Source organism: Scophthalmus maximus, chromosome 5 (assembly GCF_022379125.1).
Source record: "Scophthalmus maximus strain ysfricsl-2021 chromosome 5, ASM2237912v1, whole genome shotgun sequence".
NCBI classification, from domain to species: Eukaryota; Metazoa; Chordata; class Actinopteri; order Pleuronectiformes; family Scophthalmidae; genus Scophthalmus; species Scophthalmus maximus.
Genome location: NC_061519.1, coordinates 12,526,698 through 12,552,196, shown reverse-complemented (window position 1 = coordinate 12,552,196; position 25,499 = coordinate 12,526,698). Strand labels below are relative to the sequence as shown.

The following is a 25,499-nucleotide window of genomic DNA, read 5'->3' as shown; positions in this document are numbered from 1 at the left end:
GTCTCCTCCTGCCTCCTCTTAACTCCTCCTGCCTCCTCCTCTTGCCTCCTCCTCCTCCTCATCCTCCTGCCTCCTCCTCTTCCTCCTGTCTCCTCCTCCTCCTCCTCATCCTCCTGCCTCCTCCTCCTCCTCCTGTCTCCTCTTGCCTCCTCTTGCCTCCTCCTCCTCCTCTTGCCCCCTCCTGCCTCCTCCGCCTGTCTCCTCTTGCCTCCTCTTGCCCCCTCCTGTCTCCTAATCTTGCCTCCTCCTCCTCCTCCTCATCCTCATCCTCCTCCTGCCTCCTGCTCTTGTCTCCTCCTGCCTCCTCTTAACTCCTCCTGTCTCCTCCTGCCTCCTCCTGTCTCCTCTTGCCTCCTCCTCCTGCCTCCTCTTCCTCCTGTCTCCTCTTGCCTCCTCCTCCTGCCTCCTCTTCCTCCTGTCTCCCGCTCCTCCTCCTCCTCCTGTCTCCTCTTGCCTCCTCCTCCTGCCTCCTCTTCCTCCTGTCTCCTCTTGCCTCCTCCTCCTGCCTCCTCTTCCTCCTGTCTCCTCCTCCTCCTCCTCCTCCTGTCTCCTCTTGCCTCCTCCTCCTGCCTCCTCTTCCTCCTGTCTCCTCTTGCCTCCTCCTCCTGCCTCCTCTTCCTCCTGTCTCCTCCTCCTGCCTCCTCTTCCTCCTGTCTCCTCCTCCTCCTCCTCCTGTCTCCTCCTCCTCCTGCCTCCTCTTCCTCCTGTCTCCTCCTCCTGCCTCCTCTTCCTCCTGTCTCCTCCTCCTGCCTCCTCTTCCTCCTGTCTCCTCCTCCTGCCTCCTCTTCCTCCTGTCTCCTCCTCCTCCTCCTCCTCCCGGCCGCGGAGCGCACGGACTGATGCGCGGACGCTGGAGGATCGTCCTCCCGGAACAAAGTTGAGCGCGAGCGGACATGAAGTTGGAGCGGCGCTTCGAAAGAGAGAGGGCTGGTCGTTGTGGTTGATGCATTTTGTGTTGGAGACGTTTCCACTCGCGGGTCTCGCAAGGTCGGAAGAGTTCACTCATCGACCTCGCGTGCGCACCGTTTGGTCCCCCATTGCGAAATCGGGTAAGTGGCATTTGGAAACATATTTCATAATTAGTCTGTTTAAATCTCAAAGGATGGCTTTAAATCCCCCCCTAAAAAAAGAATCGGTGACACATTTGAACTCTTACCGGTGTGTCCTCCTCAGTCCGGGGAGAATGAGGTGTCGCTGGGTGAAGCATGAGCTCTCAGAGGATCAGTCATAAGCGGCTGTCTCTGCCATGGGAGGGGGCGGCTCTCAGCCTGTGGCTCTGCTGCTGCTGGACCTCCGGGGCCGCCGGAGCCCCTGGAGCCGGAGCCGGGCAAAGCGACGGCGCCGCGGGCTCCCTGGGCTGGCTGCTGTCCGATAAAGGACCTTTCCATCGGTCCCTGGAGTTCACGGAGGCTGCGGAGAGATACCAGCAGGGCTTCAGCACCAGATACAAGATCTACAGGTGAGACACATGTGCCCGTCGTGTTGTGTGCTGTATGACGTTGGGCTGTGTAGTTGTTATGTCTCTGAGTGTCTTGCAGGTTTTCGTTTCATCCAAACAGGCCAGTGGATAATTTGTCTGATGAGCACTTTGAGCCAGGCAGGAAGTGATCAGTGGGAGCAGCTGCTGTAGTGTCTGGGATGAGAAACGTGCAGGCTCTCAGGATTGGCCACACAGGTAGATCACATCTGCAGAACAGATCTCAAATAACCACTCATGGCAAGGCCCAACTTGGCTCTTTGCTCCCGTCTCTGACTGAACACCGGTCTGTCATCCGAATAGCATCAGACATTTCAGAGACAGTTTCTTCCTTTCTTGCTGTATTTTTTTTGTTTTGTTTTTTTTTGTCAGGGTTTCTCATTTGCATTCTGTAAATGGGTGCGGTGGATTTTGCGATTTTGCGTAGGAAGGTTCCTATTCCCAAACCGGGGAAATGACCCGGAAGTATTTTTCGGTAGGCATGACAAGTGCTGTTCGAATTCTTTAAATGCTTAGTAAAGGTGCTTCAGTGGTTCCTTTCCTATCTTCTGTAGCATAGGGTACACTGGACTTTTCTATGCGAAAGGAAGGGAGAAATAAACCCCCCACTACACGGCAGCAATATTTAACGCAACGTGACGTGCCATGCACGAACGTAAGCGATTAATCCAAAGAAGAAGAAGAAGAAGAGTATGAATATGATCAAAAGGGGGCGCGAGTCATCATGTGAGTTACCGTTGCATATGAAGCATTTCCATCTCATGCCGTACGATGCTATGTAATGTCGATAAATATGAGTGGACATCCTTTTCCTTTCAATTTCGTAGCCTAGATTATTGCTTTTATTTCAATTCCGACCTAGGTAACGAATATATATTTTTCACCGTGTTGTCATTGCTTAGCATGAATCAACCCACTTAGAACACACAGGACAAAGTAGTCTATGAGATGCGCATCTTGGGGGGAATGTGTCGTTTAACCACGGCAGACGCACGTCAATAACATCACCGTCGCATATTAACGTAGAATAGTGAGTCGGATTCTCTGGGCACCGCTTTTGGCTTTTCCTAAGTCCTATGAATCCTCCTTTACACCTTTCCTTGACCTCATGACGTTTTCCATTGAGGTTCGGGAAAAAGGCGATAGAAAGGACTTTCCGAATCCACCCCGGGTGTCTCACAATGACCCCTGCAGCCGGAGTTCATCCCACGACTGTGTGTGGACAGCTACGTCCTTTCAGTGATGTTCTGCAGTGTCCCTGAGCTGCACTTATCCGTTTCTGGCTTTGTCTTAATATCCGTTATACGACAATTGCAATGTTCTCCTGCTTTGCTGCAGCTGTGTGTTGTACAGTATGCAGATCGATGCAGTCGCACGTCAGTCACAGATGGGCTCCGAATTGGATATGACATGAATGTTTTTGTGCGATTTTGTCAAAAGTCAATGTCTGGTTGTGTTATTTTTTTCTGTGCTGTGAGGTTTATCAATGCCTCAGGCCAAGTATTATGTTTCTTTCTGTGGTGGACATTGCCAAGGGTTTACTAAAGTGAAAAAAATACTTCACGGTCTGCATCTATAAATCAGTTGGTCCATTATCTCTTCTCAGGGATCTTTTAGGCCGCGGAGTTTATCTCCTACTGACACCGGTATTTTATCAATGGACCTGCTGCATAAATGTCCCCATAGTCCCCGGGCTTGAGGCGTCCTCTTTTCTAAAAAAAACCTGTTCAATAATTAGTAAAAATCACTGAAAGTGACAAAAAGCTTGGACTGTCAGCAGCGGCCACCATCTGTATTGGCTGACATTTCATCTCTTGTGGGCCTTTTACCCTCAGGCAGTCGATTTTGCAACCTGTATGCCGCCTGCTCGCGTTTCTATCCAAAAGGCTGTTTCCAGAAATATGGATTTCGAGTTTTTTTAAGGGTGAGTTTTGAGTTTTGATTCACTCCACCAGTTTTCGGCCTCTTGTTTAAGGTCTTGTAGAGATAATCGGGAAAAAAATAAGTTGTGGAAACACTGAAGGCATTGATTCGTAGGAAATTTGTTATAACTGTGACTCAGAGTTGCTATTCGACCCCTGTGACCTCCATAATAGCTTTAGCACCACCACGGACACCGTGTAGCTATCAGTCATGCAGCAATACGTGATTCGACTGTCTTTTGCTCTTCATAGCTGCTGATTTGAGTTTATTTCCCCTCAAAGAGTTGTTTTGATCACTATTGATTGCTAGTATTCCTCCTATAGATATCCGGGTACAGTCCCACTGAAAACATCTATTTGCCACGAGTGCATGCTGATGGAATAGCTGTAAGCTACGCCCCAGGCAGGATCTACAGTGCCCATCTGTCCACCAGGGATGGACGCTGCCTGTCCCCTCGTTATGATGATTGGCTGTAATGACACACTCCCCACTGTTCCGGTCCCCCCAATTATTTCTCTGTCGATCGTTTTTCTCGTGGCAGTGATTGGATTGCCTCCGAGAAGTCGAGGTAAGTACACAGAGCAGCGGGCGGCTCCGTAGGAGAGGTAGATATTCACTGATGCCACTGTATGGAGGGAGGGAGAAACGGAGGTGGCTATTTTTGTGAGTATCTGGTGTTGAGCGAGGCTCGTGTCCAAATGACACCAGATAACAAATAGTGGCCGCCGACGATGTTTTGTACTTTATTTTGGCTTTGTGCCTTTCTGTAGCTGTGGGAGTCACAGCGTTGCATTTCATTAAGTTCTGTATTAACCATGGCAGTAGTTCTTTAAGTAAAATAAACACATGAACATAGCGATGCTTATCTTTGGTATATTCCAATAACCTATAATGTCTAGGTATGCCAGGCGGAGAGCACCACGACATGTTTTCAACCAACCTGAGTAGGTTTCAACACCGAAACGCCCCTAATCTTATTCAAATAGAACAGTTATGATATTCAGTAAACGTACTGACATTTTGGGAGATTTACGAATTTAGAAAATAGTCGGATAATTATGAAGGTAGCTCAGCTCAAAATATTGGAACAAGTAGGGAAACAATCAGCATATCTCTGTGGAATGTTTTCAAAATCCACCAACCAGAACGTTTAAAGCTCACTCAATAATGTCCCTTTTTTTGTTTAGTCCATAAACAAGTGGATGATACACTAACCAGCTGTCGATTGTATCTTCATATTTCACTTACTGACACAACAGCGGCATCACTCTACTCGTGTAACGTTCTGCAAGAAAGCAATAAAGCCAATTTCCCAAAATGTTGAATCAGTCAGTAAATTCCTCTGTAAATAAACTACTGCTTAGCAATTCAACTAAATAAAAAAATAACATTTCTTTCCGAAAAATGTGATTGAAAACTACACAACAGAAGGAAAAACCCCAATTCCAACATGGTGGTCTAATGCCATTTCAGAGTCTTTCTATTCGGCCAGGAAAACAAATGGTGGAAAACTGCTCTCTGGCTGGAAAATACTGGAAACAGCCGGAGTTCAATTTTTATCAGGCTGCTGTAAAACCCCTCAAACTCCCAGAAGAAAAAATACAGAGGACATGACCTCAATGGTGAGCTTCTGCTAACCCAGGTGATAGGACTTCCAACTTGACTGAGCCCACTGATTAAGGAGGGGGAAAAAAGAAAAAGAGATCAAGCCGAAACGTTTACAACGATGACTGTGTCATGTATGAAAGCTGGAATCGCTATGTTATTTAAAATATCCACTTTTATGTTACTGTTAATTATCTTAACCATGTTAGTGCCAGAGGTGTGGGGGTATATAAGGCAAAAAGGGGTTTGGGAACCAGTTATCCCATAAATATACAATGCATGAATAACCGACCACAACCTGACCACCCACACTAATCTTGAACTCCCTCGGTAATTCAAAAAAAAGGGGGGTTCTCTTATATATCAGATGCATGTTATTGGAGCTCATCAGGGGATACAACCACACCTCTCCATCATTTATTAACATTGTGTGTTCATGTATGTGTGTGTGGTTGGAATGGGCCTGTACACACATTCACCCACTCCTGTGTTCTCACCCTAGCTTGTTCAACAGCAGCCGGGGGCCATACACACAGCTAAAGGCCGCAATCAAGTGAGCAGCGTGTGCGTGTGTGTGTGTGTGTGTGTGTGTGTGTGTGTGTGTGTGTGTGTGTGTGTGTGTGTGTGTGTGTGTGTGTTGCCAGGGAGTTTGGGCGATGGAAGGTCAACAGCCTGGCAGCAGAGAGGAGGGACAGTTTTGGTGGCAGCGGTGGTTTGGCTCTGCCCCTCGACCCTGACTTCATGCACACCATCCGCCAGCTGGGGAGGCGACCGACCCTCCAGGCCATATCAGAGAGTCTAATCAAGAAATATGGCACCCACCTCCTCCTCTCCGCCATTCTGGGAGGTACAGTAGAGTACACCGGGCTTCAAAGCGAACCCGATTCAGACAGCTTCTAATATGATTTGGTTCTTTCAGCGCGTCGTTCACCAATTTTACCGTCTGTTGCTTGCTAAACAACAAAGCATGTCATCATTTTTCTGGATCAGTGGGGGTTTTTTTGGGCTCATAAAAAAAAAACCTCAAATCACTCTGGTTTAGTGTACAGAAAATTTAATTGGAGAAGGCGGCAAAAGACTGATTTAATATTTTGTTTGGCTGTCCAAACAGCAAGTTTCCTTCAACGGAGCATCATTCGTTCGTTGAACAACACTATACACAATTGTCTTATATTTACTATCTTTAATGAATCATTTTAGCCGAGTTTACTTTACTAGAAAATTGAAAGTATTGGTTTGAAATGTGTATCCCATCTTTTTGTCGAAAACCTTGTACAACCTTGCAATTCAGAAATATTTTGATGTGTGGCTCGCTTTCATCTCGTTCCCACAACTGGCTCCCAAAATAAACAGTAAACATACGGTTTGGCTCTCAGCATGTCAGAACTGAAGACCAAGAACTTCTTTATAGTTTAATACATATTTTATACAAACACTCAAAACCCTCTCAGGCAGAGATCCCTCGTAGAAGAGACAGACACAATCGTTTCCTCTGACGGCAGACTCAACAGACCACATTGCAACACAGAAAGTTGTAATAAAGGTGCAACTCCCTTCTCTCGCCTGGAACAACACCGAGCTCTTGTTGTAACAAGATGTTCAGATTTTGTTGAAGTTGTAGATGGTAAAACTGTCTCTTGAGTCAGAGTGGATGTTCCCGTTTTGAACATTTATAGATTTCCTGACCTCTAGCAGCAACACGAATGAAGATATGTCAGAGACGTCTTTGAAACAGGAGAGCTACAGGCTATCAATGTTATTTTCTTTTAACAGTTATGTCTGTTAATTCTTATAGCCATGGCACCGCCGAATACAAAACACATCAACTGAAGAGTTTCCAAGCTTTGGGTTTTTCTTCAACCCTAAAGTGTGGAAAGACTTAATGAGTCTGTAGAGGTATTTCTCCAATAGTCATTTCATATTTGAAACTGTGTATGTCTGCCAGTCTCGCAGCGCCGAGCTGAGATCTACTTTATTGAACATTTTTGTCAAATTTTGTTCAGATGATGAATATAATCAAGGAGACTTGATCAATGATCTCGACTGCAGCTCCTGAGGAGTTTAATAGATGCAGAGACCTTGTGTGGGCCTCTTCCTCCAATCATCCAAACCATCAGTTCGCCCGCAGCCCTTAATCACTACTGCGCTTTTATATCTGATCTGAGAAGATACTAATGAAAGGTGATTAGCGCTGCCCTGCCAGAGCTAATAAAGCTTGCATTCCCTCTGCCCGACTGTCATCAGGGGAGGAGTCTTTGACGATATTCGTGGACAAAAGGAAGCTCAGCCAGGAGTCTTCGCCCTCGGCGGCGGAGGTCAGCCGCGGCACCAACCGGAACTCAAACACTTCGGCGACGGTGACCCTGGAAGTCCTTCACCAACTGGCTGCCTCCTACTTCACCGACAGAGAGAGCACCCTGCGCAGGCTGCACCACCTCCAGATCGCATCCACCGCCATTCGGGTACGTGGAAGTCAAGAAACTGTCAATACAGCGGCAGTCTGTTGCAGATTAACCACCACGTACTCACTGTCTGAGTGCATTAGAGTTGTTCCCCCGCAGTGCTGTGGTTTGTTAACCTCCAGCGTTTACACGTGGGGAGTGGTCGGATACCGAGCATCGACGTGGACCGGTTCAGCGGTGGGTTAAGCTGAGGTTAAAGTTCCTGCATGAATGACTTGTTCAGTGTTCAGAGACGGAAACAATGTCACTCTAGACCATTGGATGAATGCATCACTTGATTCAAATACTGTCTTAACTTTACAGTTTTAGTATAATTTCATTTTATATTAACATGACCCATTATTGGTGATACTATTTTGAAACCACTTTAACAATATGCAACACTTCTGTCTGGTTTTTTTTTCTTCTTTTATTTTACTTTGACACTGAGATCATGGGTGGAAGAATAGTGAAGATCATTTACAGTACCCATGTAAAATAGCAACACAATGCTACTCAGATACAAGTAGAGTCTTATATTAAAGATGTTACATAAATGTGGGCAACGGAATATACTTACAACAAAACTTAGCACTAGTTAAAATCTTGTTTTGCAATTTCAAAGTTGTTGTGGTTTAACTGCTTTTTATACTGCCATAAAAAGACATCATATACAGTATGACAAACAGACCATATAGATTGTATATAAATTCTTCAAAGTAGCTAGTAACTCTAGTATATATATACTATAAAAAGGAGTTCAAATTTGTGTGTGTGTGTGTGTGTGTGTGTGTGTGTGTGTGTGTGTGTGTGTGTGTGTGTGTGTGTGTGTGTGTGTGTGTGTGTGTGTGTGTGTGTGTGTCGGTTACTTCCCTCCTACAGCAAAGTTTTAATTCATGACACTCAACTTGAAGATAACATGCACGAACAAATACCTTAATACCAGCCCAAGGAATTCATTTCCATAACTTATTTAATCAGGTAGGATTAAGAACAAATGCTTATTTGCAGAATTGGCACCGACACTAAGAAACGTACCTGTTGTAGCTGCAGGGGAGCAACGAGACTGTCGGATCCATTTCCCCTGTTTTGACTCTCTTCAACATGCAACACAGAAACCTGGGAGCGAGAACCTCATTCGATTTGTATCAGACTCTGTTAAATAAATTCTTGTCTAGCAAGACGCTCAAACATGTCTCAGCCAACCACTCATTACAGAGCAGCTAACTGATTTTTTTTCGCAGCAGGCAAACAATATTAGAAGTTAGTAGCAGTAGAAAGCTTTAAAAAAGCAGAGTAAAGGAGACGAGAGCGGCATAGTCACGCGTCCTGTAGTCTAAAACACCAATCATCCATTTTATCATCTGAAGTGGCTATTAGAGTCTACGCATTAATCAGCTCAAGGGGCAAATGTAGATTCCAAAGTGAGTAGCCACTGATGAAGACAAGTTCCCCCCCCCCGAACTGAAAACCTGTTCCTCTGGTTATGCATCAGCTTGACGGATTAAAGATATTATTCCATTAATTTCCAGCCAGGCCGCCCTCCATTCATTTGCCACTTTGCACCATGCATGGAGTTCGGGCAGATTGAAGATGAAAGCAAGAGAACGAGGTGGGGTGGGGGGTTGGGCAGGGGGCCGCATACTGCATTTAATGTGGGATCTAAAGCTGCACCTGTGATACGCAGTCATTCATTAAAGTCACATATGGTGCTGGGGATTCAATGAGAAACAGGAAGGACTCTGACCATAAAATTCCACAAATACACAGTGAGTCAATCTTTCCAACTTTGACATAAAGACTAATTACTTCCCCGCAGTTTTGAGCTCTTTAGTTACACAGAGGTTGATTTGCTTTTTCAAATCAGAACAAATTATTCTGTCTAAGGGAAAAAATTGATGTATTGTATTAAAAAATAACGAAATGACAAAAGGGACAGAATCACCAGACGGTGTTTATACTCCTCTGTGGATTCTCTCATTATCCTCGCAGGTGACAGAAACCAGAACTGGGCCACTCGGATGCAGCAACTATGACAATCTGGACACCGTCAGCTCTGTGCTGGTCCACAGTCCAGAAAACAAGGTTCATCTACAAGGTAAAATGTGCCTCTCACATCACAGTGGCGGCATCTCGCTGTGTATTTGTGCTCTCGCATTGCTGTTTTCATCACAACAAGCACTTTCTAAATAAACCCTGATGCTATGGATTTCTTTGTTTTTGTCATGGCTTGATATTTTGGGAAATTTGGAAAAGACATGTCGGAGTCAGAAGATCGATACCACTCTCATATTTAGGGGACTGTACTCATATAGTGCTTTTCTAGTCTAATTGATCACCCAAAGCACTTAACAGTGCTTCGCCCATTTACACACACATTCAAACAGCGCTGCTAAATACTGCGCTAATTCTATCACATTCATACACTACCGGTCATTGGCAATTTTTTTTTTTACAGTCAAGTGTTTTGCCCAAGGAAACCTGGGCATGTGGACTGGAGGAAGCGGGGATAGAAGCGGGGATCGAACCAGCGACCGTCTCCTCCTCTTATCTTAAATATGTAGCCACTGTACAGCAGGGACGGGTTACTAGGATGTTCGCTTAGATTTGCTCAAAGTTGAGCGAACACATCTCTGAAATCTTTTACACATTCTTTTTTGTATCAGTTAAAGGAAGGACACATGAGGTGATAATATATATATTATAATAGTGAGCTTTTAAATGTGCTGTCAGGCAGATGTTGACCAGTGGACAGAGTCTTGCCTGCTGCAGCCTTGAGAAACAAATATAATCATCCTTTATTTGCACTTGAGAGAGTCGTAGATTGAGACCCGCATTTACAATAACGTGATATTTGATGATATGAGAGTGCTATCAAAGTTCTCATCTAACACTTGCAAAGAAAACAGATAAGCATATTACCAACAATGTCAGAAGAATGTATCTATTCCTGTAAAGGATACATCTGACTTTTTTTTATATTAATATTTCTATTGTTTCCAAAGACCAAAGCCAACTTTGTAACTAACCATTTCTCAAACCTTCCCTGCCTTGCCTTTAACAGCTCATTCTTTACTACTAAAAGCATATATCTTTGGGGGAAAAACTGGGTCACAAATATGTAGTTTCAGTTAAGAACGAATGTAGGGAATTTTCTAAAACAGCCTGCCACTGTAGTTTTTAACAAAGGTTGCTCAAGCCTGACGTGTTCCTGTTTTTTCACGGTCCTTAGGGCTGCAGGTCATCCTACCCGTCTATTTACAAAGCCGCTTCATTCAGGCAGCCCTCAGCTACATTGGCTGTAAATCTGAGGGACAGTTTGTTTGCAAGAACGGTGACTGCTGGTGCGAGTGCACCGTGGACTTCCCACGGTGCAACTGTCCCCACTCTGACCTGGACACTTTGGAGAACAACCTGCTGCGCATCAGAGACTCCTTGAGGCTGACCCACCAGGAGTTTGAGGAATCCGGTGAGTCAGGGATATTAATTTACTGTGACCCTTCAAAATGAGACATGAAAATGTCAGATTGAATGGTACAATAAAAACCCCCAGAGAACATTGGCTCATAATTCTGGGTTTCAGGATACAAGTAATATTTTACAAGCAAAGAAAGAAAAAGAATAAGCTTGGCCTTGGCTTTAAGAGCAAACATGGACCAAAAAAAAGACCCTTTTTGTTTTTGTTCTAAATTAATTCTTGGCAGTCAAATATAGTGTCGGCTACCAGACACTGAATCAAGAGACCTGTCAGTCCATGTGTCAAATCAAATGATGTTTCTGGTGCTCTGAATGTGCTCAGGGCTGCAGCGTATGAGAATACACAGATCTTTTATGGATATCCATCTGTTCTCAGCAAAGTGAGGTGAGGAATCATAAAAAAAAGTCTCATTAAAGGCAGAGTTCGACATTTTTAGGAAATATGCTAATTTGCTTTATCACTAAGAGTGAGGTGAGGAGATTGACACCGCTCGTGCGTCTGCACGGTTATTGTTTGTTTACTCGTGGAGGAGGAACCGTATAAAACAGTGCAGCACATAACCCACAACAGCTGCATGTTGCCTTTTTACGATGCTGACAAGTGAGTAGTGTCAATCTTCTCATCCAGCGCATTTAAAAAATGCTTTTAATCCCCAAAAATTGAACTATTCCTTTAAATTAAGTCAGAAAACAAGCAAAAAAGTAAGCCAACATCCAAACAATAAATAACTGAGGTATGAGAACACACTGTATTGTCCTTGTTTAAAGCCAGTATTTTAATACACTTGCAGTGTTTATACTAAGTGCGTCAGTTCTGTGTTTATTGTTGGATTAAAACATTTTTAAATTCATACATAAGATGGTGACTGAGAGTCGTATGGGCCCCTATGTGGACACTTGACAGCCATGCAGCAGTATGACTGATAGGGGTGAAAAAGTTTCCCCCTGCATCTTAAAAAAAAATGCCGCGGAACTTTTCTGTAAGACTGACACAGCGATTACTGTTACCATAGCAACCTGTATGACTTTCCAATTGTAGAAGGCCAAAAATAGCAATTCTGCTTTCAGTGTCACTCACATTTGATTACGGACAAGTGTCTTTTGAAGGTGCGCAGAGCTGCATGCTGACACCAGATGGTGTTTAACATACTGTGTATCTTTTCAACTAAGAAAATATGAAAGAAGTCTGTTCTCTGCCTTCCAAAAAAATAAAAATAACAAAACATGTTTTTAGGCATGTTCCAGCTGCTACCTCTCTTGAGCTGTTTGCTTTTCTGGGACACAGAAGTAGACATTTTATTTTTATTATTTGGGGGGTTTGGGGTATCTTTACTTTGTGGCCCCCAACCACGGGCAGAGCTAACTTATTCATATCCATTTTCTTCCCGCCAGAGGAGTTCCAAAGCTTTGTTGGGAAACTGCCAACGCATTACGCCGTAAACACATCTGCCGTGGAACACTTGTGGAGGACAGATGCCGGCCTGCTGCAGCGCCACAGGCAGCTGGAGACCAGGAGCAACCAGCTTTCCACCAAAGCTCGCCGCACCGCTAACAAGCTCTTCAGCCTCAGCAAGAGGTGCCGAAAACAGCCCAAAATAGTCCTGCAGAGGCAACGGTAAGATCCATCGCCAGAACAGGACGGAGGTGCGCCCCGAAACGCGTAATTACGAAAATGATTTATGCGGCGCGCACTGGGGGAAGGCATCGGAGTGAGACGGTACTTATCAGACGCTCAGCTCTTGAGGGCAGATGTGGAGTGAGGTGAAAAGTGCTGACGGGAGCAAACCTGCCTCTCTGTTTCCGAGACAAACGGGATCATGTTTGGCCAAACGGACACGTTTCACTGTCTGCGGGTGTAAACTGCATTGCAATCAATCCAGCACCTTCAAAATCCCATCCAGGAATTTAAGCTGCTGTGGACGCAGCAGTAACACTCTTGTATCTATTCTTGTGGGGGGTTTTTTTACTGCTCTAGCTGCTGCTTCAGCAGCACTCCCACCTGGACGCTTTATTTCTGCGGCCTCTCAGAGACCACTGGTCATAACTTCATTCAGATTTATGCCTCTCTCATGAACACTCTATGTTGATAGCTATTTCTGGCAGGGAAATTAACTAAATGACACAATCCATCAGTGAGCTAGTCAGGCTGCAGGCACTGCCTCCTCAGTCTACAATGCAATTACACTTCTTTATCGCACCCCTTCTGCTTGTAAAAAATACATTCAGTGATGCTTTACGGTTTCTAGGTGAGACAATTCATTATTTTCATGTGTCTGAAACAAAATATTGGTGTTTTGTTTCATCCAGCTGCTTATTTATTTTCCTTATTCACATTTTAATTACGTTTTACTGTGCTGTATCTATAAAGTTGTGTGAACCTGAGAAAGATAAGACATCAAGACTTATGGGTATGATTGTGTGAGCGAGTGTGTGTCATCCCCTCCCATCTGTGCCACAGAACGGTGGAATCAATAGATCCAAATGTTTGGTTTGATCTGATTTAGCTTCTGTTATTCCACCTGAGTCTGAGTTTGGCTCAAATTGTTTTGGCGGCACACGAAACCAAAACATTTTTCTTCATTGCACAATCACAAAATTATATATTTTTTAAGACCAAATGTGACACATTTGAATTCATGTGATAGCCAACACAGCAGTGTAGTAACTTTAAACTTTAAAGTGTCTTAACACAGCTGTCGTCTCTCCCTTAGGCCTCTGCACTTCTGGCTGAGCTATGCCCTCTCCATTTTATACTGCAGTGAGAACAACCAGGTCGGTGTTTACAGTGACGAAAGCCGCAGCTGCTCCTGTCCCTACAACCGTCCCCCTTGTCAGGGCCTCATTCCCTGCTCTGTGGGCGACGGCGTCCGCTGTGCCTCCTGCTCCACGGAGAACCGGACGCGATGCTCGAGCTGTAATCTTGGCTTTACGCTGACCCAGGGAGTCTGCCGGCCTGCCGTGCCCGACCCCACAGACCCCTACCTGGGCTTGGAGAGTGACAGAGACCTGCAGGATCTAGAGCTGCGCTATCTGCTCCAGAGGCGCGACCCGCGCATCAGTCTGCATGCTGTTTTTGTGAGCAATGACCTGCGCGTAAACACATGGTTTGACCCGTCCTGGAGGAAAAGAATGCTGCTCACCCTCAAGAGCAACCGGGTGAAGTCGAATCGTGTTCATATCCTCCTTGGAATCTCCCTCCAGTTTTGCCTCACTAGGAACAGCACTCTGGAGCCAGCACTGTCTCTGTTTGTGAATCCCTTCGGGGGCAGTCATTCAGAGAGCTGGACCATGCCGATTGGTCAGCACGGATACCCTGACTGGGAGCGGACCAAGCTGGATATCCCGTTGGACTGCTATAATTGGACGTTGACTCTGGGAAACAGATGGAAGAGCTTTTTTGAGACGGTTCATTTCTACCTGAGGAGTCGTACGAGGGACTCTGTCGGAGTGACAGCAGGGAACAAAAACACAACGGCGTACTATGAGCCTCTCGAAGAGGCAGAGCCGTCCAGCAACATCGGTTACATGAAAGTGAACAGCATGCAGCTGTTCGGATACAGCGTGCACTTTGACCCAGAGGCAATCCAGGACCTGATTCTGCAGATAGACTACCCGTACACTCAGGGATCACAGGACTCAGCCCTGCTGCAGCTGGTGGAGCTGCGCTACAGGGTTAACCGCCTCTCGCCTCCAGGGGCCCCACACGTGGATCTGTTTGCCTGTCTGCTCCGCCACAGGCTCAAACTGTCCAGCGCAGATGTGACCAGGATACTTACAGCCCTGCAGGCTTTCAGTGCCAGACAACCAAACTATGTAGAGTACGAGGCGAATAAACTGTGTAGTTAATGGCCACTATTTGATGTTTTGTACTATTTCCTTGCCACAGACAGGTCTGTGTCCTTTGTCAGCTGGATCCATATGTGTCAAGTGTGTGGTATGTTGTTCAAGGCTTTGTTGTGCATATACCATGTGCAATTAAATTTGATGTTTTTACAATTTCAGTGTAGTTTTATGGATTAAAACGACAACTTTAAATATTAATTATACATACTGTAAGCATTAATCAAGTTAAAGTTTGGGGGAAAACATCCTATTATTCATAAAGAGTTCAACACAGTTTAGCTTTAGTGAGAAGGAGAAAAAAAGGATTGTCAGGGCCTTTATTATTTTTGTGTTTTAATCATGAAAACAGAACACAAATCTCTGACATGCATGATAAGATCCCCATAGCCTCCCTAGTTCGTCTCAGACTTTTACCGTCTATCTCACTGGAGATCCGTAGTGGTGCGTGCCGTGCTGTTTTTTTGCCCATCTGCAGCCTCGGAACACAAGGTCTCCATTCTCCGTTGAGGGAACAGCCTTGGCAGAGATTATTAAGTATATAGCGGGAGAAGGGAGAGTCGGGAGCAGCCTTCCTCTGTTCCTCCGCCGTCCCCATCCGCCATCCACAGTTACTGTGATAGATGAGCTCGGGAACCGCAGTGACATGCCCGGCATCACACAACAGTACGTTAGGTGTCGGGGACAAGGATTGTGCTCTTGCCCAACTCTTGCCCAACAGAGCAAGTTGGACCCTCACAAGAGTGACTCTGACTAAAAGGGAAATCAGCTTTAATCCCCCAAGGGCTGTCAACAGTGGAGCCGCAGGGTAGCAGCATGGCTCGGATTTGATTAGACTAGCGGCTAAAGAGCCCGTAGCAAAGGCGTAACTTCATCAAGATTCATCAGGTATGTTCCTCGTGAGATTAAAGCCAGACACAATTTGCTCCGATGCCATCGTTCAGGGTGAATGCGAAGAGGTTGTTGATGCAGTTTTGATTGTGAGATGAGATGCCGAGCATTACAACCCAACCCTTCAAATTACTGTATGAGGCATCATGGTGCAGTGTTACAGTTAAAAATCTGTTTAATGAGTTCATGTGGCAGAGCAGATCAGCAAAGCTCAAAGTTGTACTGGAGGCACTGGATCCATTTCACATGTCTGCATCTTTCAGAGGCTGCATTTGGATTAGACATTGACTTTACAATGTTATTGACCAATTTGAATGCACAGCTGTGTAGTCTCCAGGCTGTAACACAAGTAATTTACTGAGCTATCAGACATAACAAGAGCATAGTATTGGCTAGTTAAAGTTTTTATACTTTGGAGTAGTTTATGTGCCGATAGTACAGATGCAGCAGTAATATTTAATATGCCAAAATCTACCAACTCGAGCTGTTGACTGCAGGAAAAATAATTTGTGTGAGGTGAAGCTGGACCATGTCCCAGTAAAGGATTAATTCCTGTGGTTAAAATGTGAGCATCTGGTGTGATTTCAGAATCTTAGTAACAAGCAAATATTCTGCAGCTGGGTGTGAAAATGCAATTCAGTGGTGTTGGAAGCCGGCCAGTGTACCTCAGGGTGAAAAGACAGAGAGAAAGAGTTTGTTTCTTCTTTAGCTCAATTTGAAAAGGTGTCAGCTTATTTTTGGTTCAATTTGATTCAGAGGGCATCATCGTTAACTGCATTTTTTGTCAGAGGCTATTGGACTAAAAATGTAAAACACCTACAACAAGGCACTGTTGTAAAATGGGGGTTTTACACAGGGTAAAACCCCCATTTAAGGAATAGGCAGACATTTTGTGAAATAAGCTTATTTACTTCCATGCAAGAGTATGATGGGAAAATGTATACCACTTTCTGCATGGTGAACACAGTGGTTCGCACTGTTGCGTCACAGCAAGAAGCTCAACCAGGGCTTCCAACACACACACACACACACACACACACACACACACACACACAGAGTGACACACATGTAGGTACTTACACACACACACACACACACGGGCAGAGGCTGAGTGATAAGCAGGAGCTTTGGCCTGACAGTCTTGTGGGCCACGGAGGAAACATGAGTTAGACTAATGTGTGTGTCTGTTTAACAAGCATGCGGTTGATGGGAGGCAGGGGTTCAGTGAAGGGGAAGAGTTTATGGAGAGGACGACCCCATGGGAGGCATCAGGAATAATAGCTGACGATATGTCATAACAGCACAGACATCTTGATTTACAAGCCAAGAGGGACTTTTTGCTTGGATACTAACTGTAGAGCAACAGAGCACACAAAGGACCAGGAAACAGGTTTCTCACCCACAGTTGCTGTCATGAGAAATTATTTCGTCTAGAGATGTGTGTGGATTCTTATATACAATAGCCTTTCTTCCTTTCACTCTAAATGCTCCCCGTCTCCTGAGAGCAATTGAAACACCAGTCAATTAGCATGAGGACATGATAGAAAACTAAGAGATGTTCTGCCAGTAGTAGACAGCAAGCAATGTGATACCAATCCAACAATGTAAAACGACACATGGAAACCAAATGAGATCCGACACCACTGCTGGAATATGTTGCCACAGCGTATGAATGTATTGAACTCTCTCTAAACTGAATCGTACGATTGCCAAGTTTTGTTTTAGAGTTTCACTGATGGCTTTTTAATGCAATACCAAGACGTTTAGACTAAATTCAGAGTGTCAGTAATTTATCTGTAACGTGCCCGTTTTCATGTCAAAAGTAGCAAATATTAATTCTTTACGCAAGGATTTTACCTTTGACAGGGTGGGAAACAGGATGAACCTTAGACCATCTTTTGACACAAACAATAGCACAAAATAAGAAGACCCCGAAATTCAGTGTTAGCGGAACTTTGAAAAACATTAAGTGTTTGTGTGAGGAGAGAAAATCGTGAGTGACATTACCAGAATAAAACATAATAACATAGTTTCAGGTTTTAGACAATCTCGAATGTGGCCATGGGAGAGTGTTAATCACATGAGTAGTAAAAGACAATGACTGCAACTACTAAAAAATAGAAAAATAAATAAAAATCACCCTATACATCTGCAAACAAATATATTGGTTGGTTTTGCCACTCCAGAAGCTTGTCCAGTGTGCGATAAAACAAAATGAAGTTACTGATTAGGTGATTCAGAATAATTCAGACCTGGCTATTGCTCTCCACTATCAGCTATAATCAACAGCATCATCTTATTTCATTTTGAGAGCGGTGTGCTGCACAATAAAATGCTGAGGGTCACTTCGAGATTAACAAACGCGATAGCCTTTTGGATTTACATAAAGTCTTCCTATAATGAGTGCTGCTGGCATCGCCCCCCCCCCCGTTCACCCTTCCTCCGCACACAATTACATACACACACTACACACAAAGCAATGCAACCATACGGTCGCAAATTCTTCTCTCTCTCATTATTGCCACAGCGCCAATGACACAGGGAGGATCAAGGTGTTTTATGGAGATGAAAGGGGAGATGCAAAGGATTTACAATGCTTCCCAGATCACTGATAAAGCACAGCGTAAACAAACCTTTGCCTGGGGTCTGCACCACCAGGGAGTTTGGATTTAGTCTCCTTATTCAGCATCATCCCCTTCAAAGTCGCAGCATTAGAGAGAGGCAGACGGCAGAAATCCTGATGAGACCCACCAGAGCTCCAAACTGCCACATCTGAACAAAAAAAACCCCACTCGGTTTGGATTTCCAGGTACACAAGAGCTCGTGCACAAGAACTGTATGTGTTCATTATTCCACTGAGTGTGCATGGAAACTGAGGCTCTCTCTCAGTGGCTCTAGAGCCGAGCATACTGTATAATAGCACATTAATCAGCGGCTCAGGAATACTCGTCGGCTTGGAATTTGAGCATCTTAGAAGTGCAATCATACTTAGTGATAATCGTCCGAGCCACTCTGCTTTGAATCCCAAGTCCCTATGGCCATGTAAGTGTAACATACCAGTGCTCTTTGTTTCTTTGCATGCGAGTGGCGTACTCTGAAGGGAGGCAGATGTGCAATGTGGAGTAAGCTGTTGGAGACTATTTCACCATCTCATTACCAGAAGCCGCTATCTTTGCTGCCATATCTGCGCCAGTTTCCCCCTTCAAAATGTCCACCCCCCAACACTTCCCACAAACATTTTATGAGCTGCTTTGATTACAAATAGACACACTTCCTGTTTCTTCGTGGGAATGATATAACTACATGGAAAGTCCTAATGCCGAGGCGGCCGGCACCTTCACCGCTCACAGTTATGAGAAGCTAGACCAGCCGCAGCACATATTTGTCCCAAATGGTGATTTCAACTGACGGACTCATTAATTCAACGTTATAAATATTTCAAATCATAAACAAACAATTAGTTCTGTTCGTTTATTCGGCAGTGTTGGGTGACACCTCTGAGCCCGGCAGCACTTTCAGCACTCCCTGATCACATTAATCAAACAGGGGCTGACTCGCACAAAAAAAAAAAAAGGCATCTGGAGACCGTTTTGTGATTAAGAGAGAATAAGTTCTCTGATACAAGCACTCGGCATCAGCACTTTCGGGCCTGTGGGGACTGTTGGAAAGCAGAAGCTGCCATAACTGGACGAACAGCAATCTCACAGAACAGGAATTCTGCCGCCTGGTTTTGAGGGAAAACTGGCTGGAAGCCTAATTATTCTTGAAAATCCAAAGCTCTCTCTCTCTCTCCCTCTCTCCCTCTCTCCCAACACCATTCATTTGCAGGATAAATAAGCAGATCAATATGTATTATAAATGTACTGTTAATTATACGTTTTATGTCACTGTAGTTATGACTGTCGTTGTAATTCCAGGCTCAAGGTTCTCAGGGAGGTCATGCTATACCGATGACTAAGCCAGTGACTAAGCTCACCTCAGAGGAAAATTAACTACCTGCCTACATGTCTTTTGAAAGTTGCTGTGTCTTCCCTCACTGAACTGTCGCTTCCAATAAGAGGAAGTTTAGTGAAAGCATAGCCAGGTTGTCTGCGCTGCAGCAGCCGCAGCAGCCAAGCATTCAGTTTAAACTGGGTCACGGTTAATCCAGTCGGATGGTCCGTGCACATCGCGCCTCTCGCTCGTGGACCAAGTAAGGCCACTGAGCTTTAGATCAGCAGCACGCGCTGACTCACAAACAACACGCTCACACACACACACACGTAAGTGACCAACCATGCTCTGATCACCTGAGATGAGAGAATTAAATAAATACCCTGCCTTTTGTAGAGAATAAAAGATACGAAAAAGTCTAAAGCAGCTCTGTGGGGCTGTGAACTAGAGCTGCAACAGTTAATGGATTCCTAAGTGAATCGCCAAGCATTTTGATAATCGATAAATCGGTTCAAGTAGTTTTAATGAAAAATCTTAAATGTGAATATTTTCAGGTTTCTTTGCTCCTCTACGACAGTTAACTGAATATCTTTGGCGTGTGGACAAAACAAAACATCCTGTTGGGTTTGGGGAAACAGGATCGACATTTTCCACAGTGTAACTTCATTTTATAGACCTAAAAGCTGATCATGCTGATTATTCCAGAAAATAACCAACAGATTAATTGATTATGAAAGTAATCGTTCCTTGCAGCCCTAATGTGAACTCGTGTTTATTTAGCATATTTCAGGGGTGTTCAGATAGAACGCAAAGTGAAGCACAAAAAAAAACAAAAAAAACGTGAGTTGGCATAAATTAATGTATTGTGCATTTTGTGACAGGTGGTCTTTAGTTTTAGGGGGCTCGCTCCCGCCAGTCACAACACTCACACAATGATTCACACGGAAAATATATATATACACCAGCAAAAACAACACTATACCACTATTTCAGTTGAAAACGAGATTAGTGACGGACAGGTTGTCTTTAGTTTGAGGGGTGCCGGCTTTTTAAGACTAAAGTCAGTCACAACCCTCACACAAGGATACACACATAAAAAAATAACACCAACCACAATTTCAGTCAAAAATGAGATTGGTGTATTTACAAAATAGCATCAATAAAGAACACAATAAACCTCAGAGTCCATTTCCTCTCCCTTCAGTTTAGTGCGTTGTGTCCCCAATGTATCAAAAACAACAGTCAAATTCAATCCAGACTCAAACTTGGTCCATTCAATGAAAGACAACATAAAACATGATCTGTTTGTAATCCGGCACTGCTGCGTTGTGAATGAATGAAGTGAGGCCTCGTTCGTGTGTGTGTGTGTGTGTGTGTGTGTGTGTGTGTGTGTGTGTGAAAACGGTAACGGGATTTAACGACCTGACTGTTTCTCTTTCCTCCGATCCTCTCACTGATCGCTCTCCTTCTCCTCCATACCTGGACTGACGTGTATGGGTTGGTGATTTGAACGGTGGCACCAGAGGCTTCTAGTGAGAGTAGCGACAACGGAAGTCCAAAATGTTTGCACGTCGCGTGAATAAAGCAGACCAACATGCCTTGGTCCATTCTGGATTGATTGATCCATTGACACGATTGGTCCATTCTGCTGCTAGATCTAATGCACTGCTGCTCATTTAGTGGCAATGTGTCTAGGAGATGTCAAGATATTTCACTTGAAAGGCAGACACGTTGACCTGCGGGTGGCACTGGATGAAAAGATGGATTAATCCTCTGGGAGCCATGAATTTGCTGTACAATCTCATGCAATCCACCCAATAGCTGTTGGGATATTTCAGTCTGGACCACAGTCACAGACCTACCGTCAGACATCACCATCACCCCCACCATCCCTCGAGGCATGCCGCTTCGCATAGCCAAAATACAACTGTCTTGATGCAACTTGACACGAACTCCAGCAACAGACAGACCAAAAGAAATCACAGGAATGAAACTCCCTTCCCCTCAAATATATTCAGCTTTGAGAGAAACTGTAGCTCCTCACATTGTTTTCTGTCGCCCAGATGAGTGACTCTTCAAACACTCCTGTGCCCTTGTTATCCTGCGTTGTGAGTCTGCCATTCAGAGCTTTCACCCTTCATTTCCGCACACATTCATCAGGCACAATAACAAGACTAATTTCAGGGTAAATAACTGTCGTCTGCCCGTGTTCCTGGCAGTGGGTGTGTGTGTGTCGTGTCTTTAATGACTCCTCACTCCGCCTCCAAACACACTGCAGGACCTGGAAAGCAATAACGAAGTTGGAAAAAGTGGAAGAGTACATTCTTTGAAAGTGAAATGTGTGTTTCTTCCCCGCAGGTAAACGCGTCTGTGCTCCAAGCATTGCACTTCTTCTTTATTTCAGATGATGATGAAAGAGCCGTTCAAATCTGCCTGAAGATGAAAGAGATGTCGGCACTCCTCTCTGGATTCATTATTCTCAATTCAGGTGTCTTTCACACACTCCTCTCTTCCACTATACCTCGCACCTTTCCACCCTCATGCACTCACCCCATCGCTATTCAAACCCCCCCCCCCCCCCCCCCCCCACACACACACACACACAACTCAGCTGTCAGATCCGCCTCTGCACGGCTCAATGAAGTCCTCTCTACCCAGAGACGTCCACTAATAGGATCACAATGATGCTCAAAAGGACTTTGATGGGGGAATTGAAACAAATTGTCTGAATTTCACAGAGGTTGTTTTATTGCGCCGCCCTGCACTAACCGATTACCTTGTAGCGAATCTCATTCTCAATATGCAGGGATCTAAACAGACAAATGGAAGCATTGCAAAATGCATTTTCACACTCGCATGTTGTCGTAAACTGAAGGTCGCATTTTGTTTTGGGGGGGGGGGGGTGTCCACAGTTTGGTTTGTCTCATGCCTGCAGGCTATAGGAAACAGCCATTGTCAAATATCTTATTGTGTTTTTGTTTTTCCATTTGCCGTCCCTGCTGTTCTCAAGATAGATAAACTGGGTAAGGTTTGACGGGTCAGGCTGCATGTTGATCGTTTTTTTTACGCTTCACTCCATCACTATATTTTCTTGTCTCCGTAGATTTCTGTGGGCTGGGCTGTATAAATAAATCTGACTTCCAGCAAACATCTTCACTATTTGACTGTCTGGTGTTCAGCTGGTATAGCTTGTACTTTTGTTGAATATACAATGTGCAGACTTAAGGAGAGACCGCAGAAAAGATGGAACGTCTAAAAGATAATAGAGTGAAAGAGGAATTTAATGAAGTGTTTATTTCCCCATATCTGTAGCACGTGTTGCTATTGAGACAATATGACAGATGGAGAGAAAAACACATTAACAAGGAACAAGGCTCAGGAATGAGAGTCTACCTAATGGTTCGAGCCTGGCGCTCTTACACCGTTAGTCATCCTGACTGAATGACAGAGTTGATAACCTCGTCAATTCTCTATCTATCAATGACCATCATCCTTGTGTGACCCACTCATCTCCCGGTGAGGGAAGAGAAGAGAGGAGAAGTGGAGAAGAAATCCACCGGGTCTATTTCACGGATCGTAAAGCATCAAAGACATGCAGGGTGACGGCGACAGCTCTGACTAGAGACATCATCCTCATAAATCCACCCGGAGATGATGGAGTGGATAAGGAATGCCATCCCAAATTCTGTGGCCTGGGTTTCCCACTTGAAGGTAGTGAATGAGATCAATGAAAATAAAGGTATAATGTGTTTTTGTGGAATGAGTGAATGTTGAGAATAAAATCCAACTGAACTTACTGTTTGGCATGTGTCGGATAATCGGACTGAATTTCCATTTCATTTCACTGAGAATTGGAAATGTGGCCACCAACCCAGGCTCATAGAATATCTCAACTATAGAAAAGGCTTTTTGGGCCACAAAGTGTGTAAAAATGTGTCAGATGAGTTTTACATTACACACAAAAAATAAGACAAGCACAATAAAAAAATTTTGCCCTCTGGAGCAGCTCAGCAAGGTTTACTGAGGGCGTTTTCACACCTGAATGTCCAGACCTAGAGAAGTACAGCACTGGGATCCTTCCACATGCGCTAGGGGAGTGGGTGTGTCCCTGAAAAGTAGGCCTATAATTTGTTTTAATAATTTCTAGTATTTGATTCTTAGGGTATTTTGTTCAACTGTTGATTTTGGCGTTTGAGGTTCACCTGCCGTGAGACAGGCTTATTGTGCGTTTTGGATGGAATTTGTTTTTTTATCCTCTGTTCTGTGCAGCAACATCCACTCTGTAGAAGGCCGGGCCCACGTCGACACACTGCCCCCTCCCCGTGGTGGGGCTGCACTGGGTGGTACTTTGGTGAGTATGTGTAACCCCTAACACTGCAAGACATTTTAATGTGGGTTTTTATTGATATTGAGTGTGTTGGGCATGCTTCTGTGCTGTTGGGCCTGCTGTCTCCCTCTTCTGTCTCCCACAGGCCTCCCTGGTGGGACGTGCGTGCGGGTAGGCCCGACCTTCCTAATTTGAGGATTTTGTTTTTCCACCGTCCAAACACGTCACTGTTTTCGCAGGTTACCTCGTGCCTCTGGTATTTTGTTCTTATATTTGACTGTTTTTAATAAACTTTACCTCATTTTCATATAACACACGCATCTCTTTTCAATAGTTTCTGCTTGGGGAGGTAAGAGTTGGTCAGAACACAAACTACCAAGGGTTTATGGGATCCTCCTGCCCTTTAACAGGAGGTGGCGGCGCCTGGTACGCCATAGACATTTGGTCTCCTGCCCCCCTTTGGTACCATGGAATCTAAGTCTAATATTGTCTAAATGCTCCTCTATGTTCACCAACTAGCCGCTAACTTCTTGATTGTCTGCCATCTGTTGGTAGGTAGGTGGCATACAGGGACTGACAAGGTCTAACATGCTAATGAGAGCACTGAGTCTGAATCAAAACTTTAAGGTTGCTTTAAAACCAAAACAATTACCTGAAAGACACTAAAATGTTCCGTCTTTTTTATATATAAAATATTTAATGGAGCAGCTTTAACCAAAATCATTCGACCTAAGACTTATTATTGTTACTTTTTTGGTTGTTTAGTATTTCCGAGATTAATATTTTGTTCAAAATAATGAAATAGTTTTGGGATTTAAAATTGAGAATTTGGGCAAAGGTTATGTTGCTGGAAATAATTTTTTCAGGATTTAATCACAATACCCTAAGCCTAAATATAAGATATTTATATATATATATAAATATATATTTATATAGATATTTATTTTTCACTCAAACCATGACTAAGAGAGCTAAATAAATAGACAACCGTTGCGAGTGGAAATAAAAATCCTAGAAGTGTGTAATGAAATGTTTTGGATTGCATTTATATAACATCCTACATTTAGTAGGGCCTTAAATTGGGTCTATAAACACCAAGATTGCTGATGCGTTATGCAGTAATGATGACATTATTCAATTCATTAATTCTCTAATTTACTATTGCCTTTTTATGTATAGAAAAATGGCAATTCAGCGATCTTGGTCCACAATGAAGTTTTCCCAACACTTACTGAATAAGATGGATTAGCATAAAATGTTGTTCTGACATTCATTGTCCCCAAATGATGAAGCCTTGGTGATCCTCGCATGTTTTTTCTCACTCCTCAGCCAGCAAGTTGGCCTTTTTGTTTTTAATTTTGAAATGCCTCTGCAAATGCTAGATTTATTTACATAAAATAGCTATCTAAGAACAGGCATCCATGGTGCCCAGAGAATGAATCGAAATTGCCTCATCCCTGTACTTTTCATTTAGTGCTTTGCTCAAGTCAGACATAAAGATCTTTAATAGTGTATTAAGTGAAAATAAAATGCCCCTCTGTGTAGAAAGTTTCCCAAAATGACTCGATAGTCGGAATGACATTTT

General features: G+C 44.1%; 1 protein-coding gene across 1 annotated transcript; it reads left to right on the top strand.

The window, feature by feature from the left end:
• Window positions 1–759: 759 nt before the first annotated feature.
• On the top strand, window positions 760–14,919 carry LOC118311561 (BMP/retinoic acid-inducible neural-specific protein 3-like). Its single transcript, XM_035635554.2, has 8 exons — window positions 760–1,049; window positions 1,174–1,459; window positions 5,650–5,852; window positions 7,250–7,467; window positions 9,439–9,544; window positions 10,679–10,915; window positions 12,316–12,538; window positions 13,635–14,919. The coding sequence occupies exons 2-8, from the start codon at window positions 1,206–1,208 to the stop codon at window positions 14,767–14,769; spliced, it is 2,376 nt and encodes a 791-aa protein (XP_035491447.2). The 5' UTR covers window positions 760–1,049; window positions 1,174–1,205; the 3' UTR covers window positions 14,770–14,919.
• The last annotated feature ends 10,580 nt before the right edge of the window (window positions 14,920–25,499 follow it).

Coding starts and splice junctions, on each gene's coding strand:
- LOC118311561 (XM_035635554.2), top strand. CDS start 1,206: ATGAGCTCTCAGAGGATCAGTCATAAGCGGCTGTCTCTGCCATGGGAG. Junction 7,468..9,438: donor TCGCATCCACCGCCATTCGG/GTACGTGGAAGT, acceptor TTATCCTCGCAG/GTGACAGAAACCAGAACTGG. Junction 10,916..12,315: donor CCAGGAGTTTGAGGAATCCG/GTGAGTCAGGGA, acceptor TCTTCCCGCCAG/AGGAGTTCCAAAGCTTTGTT.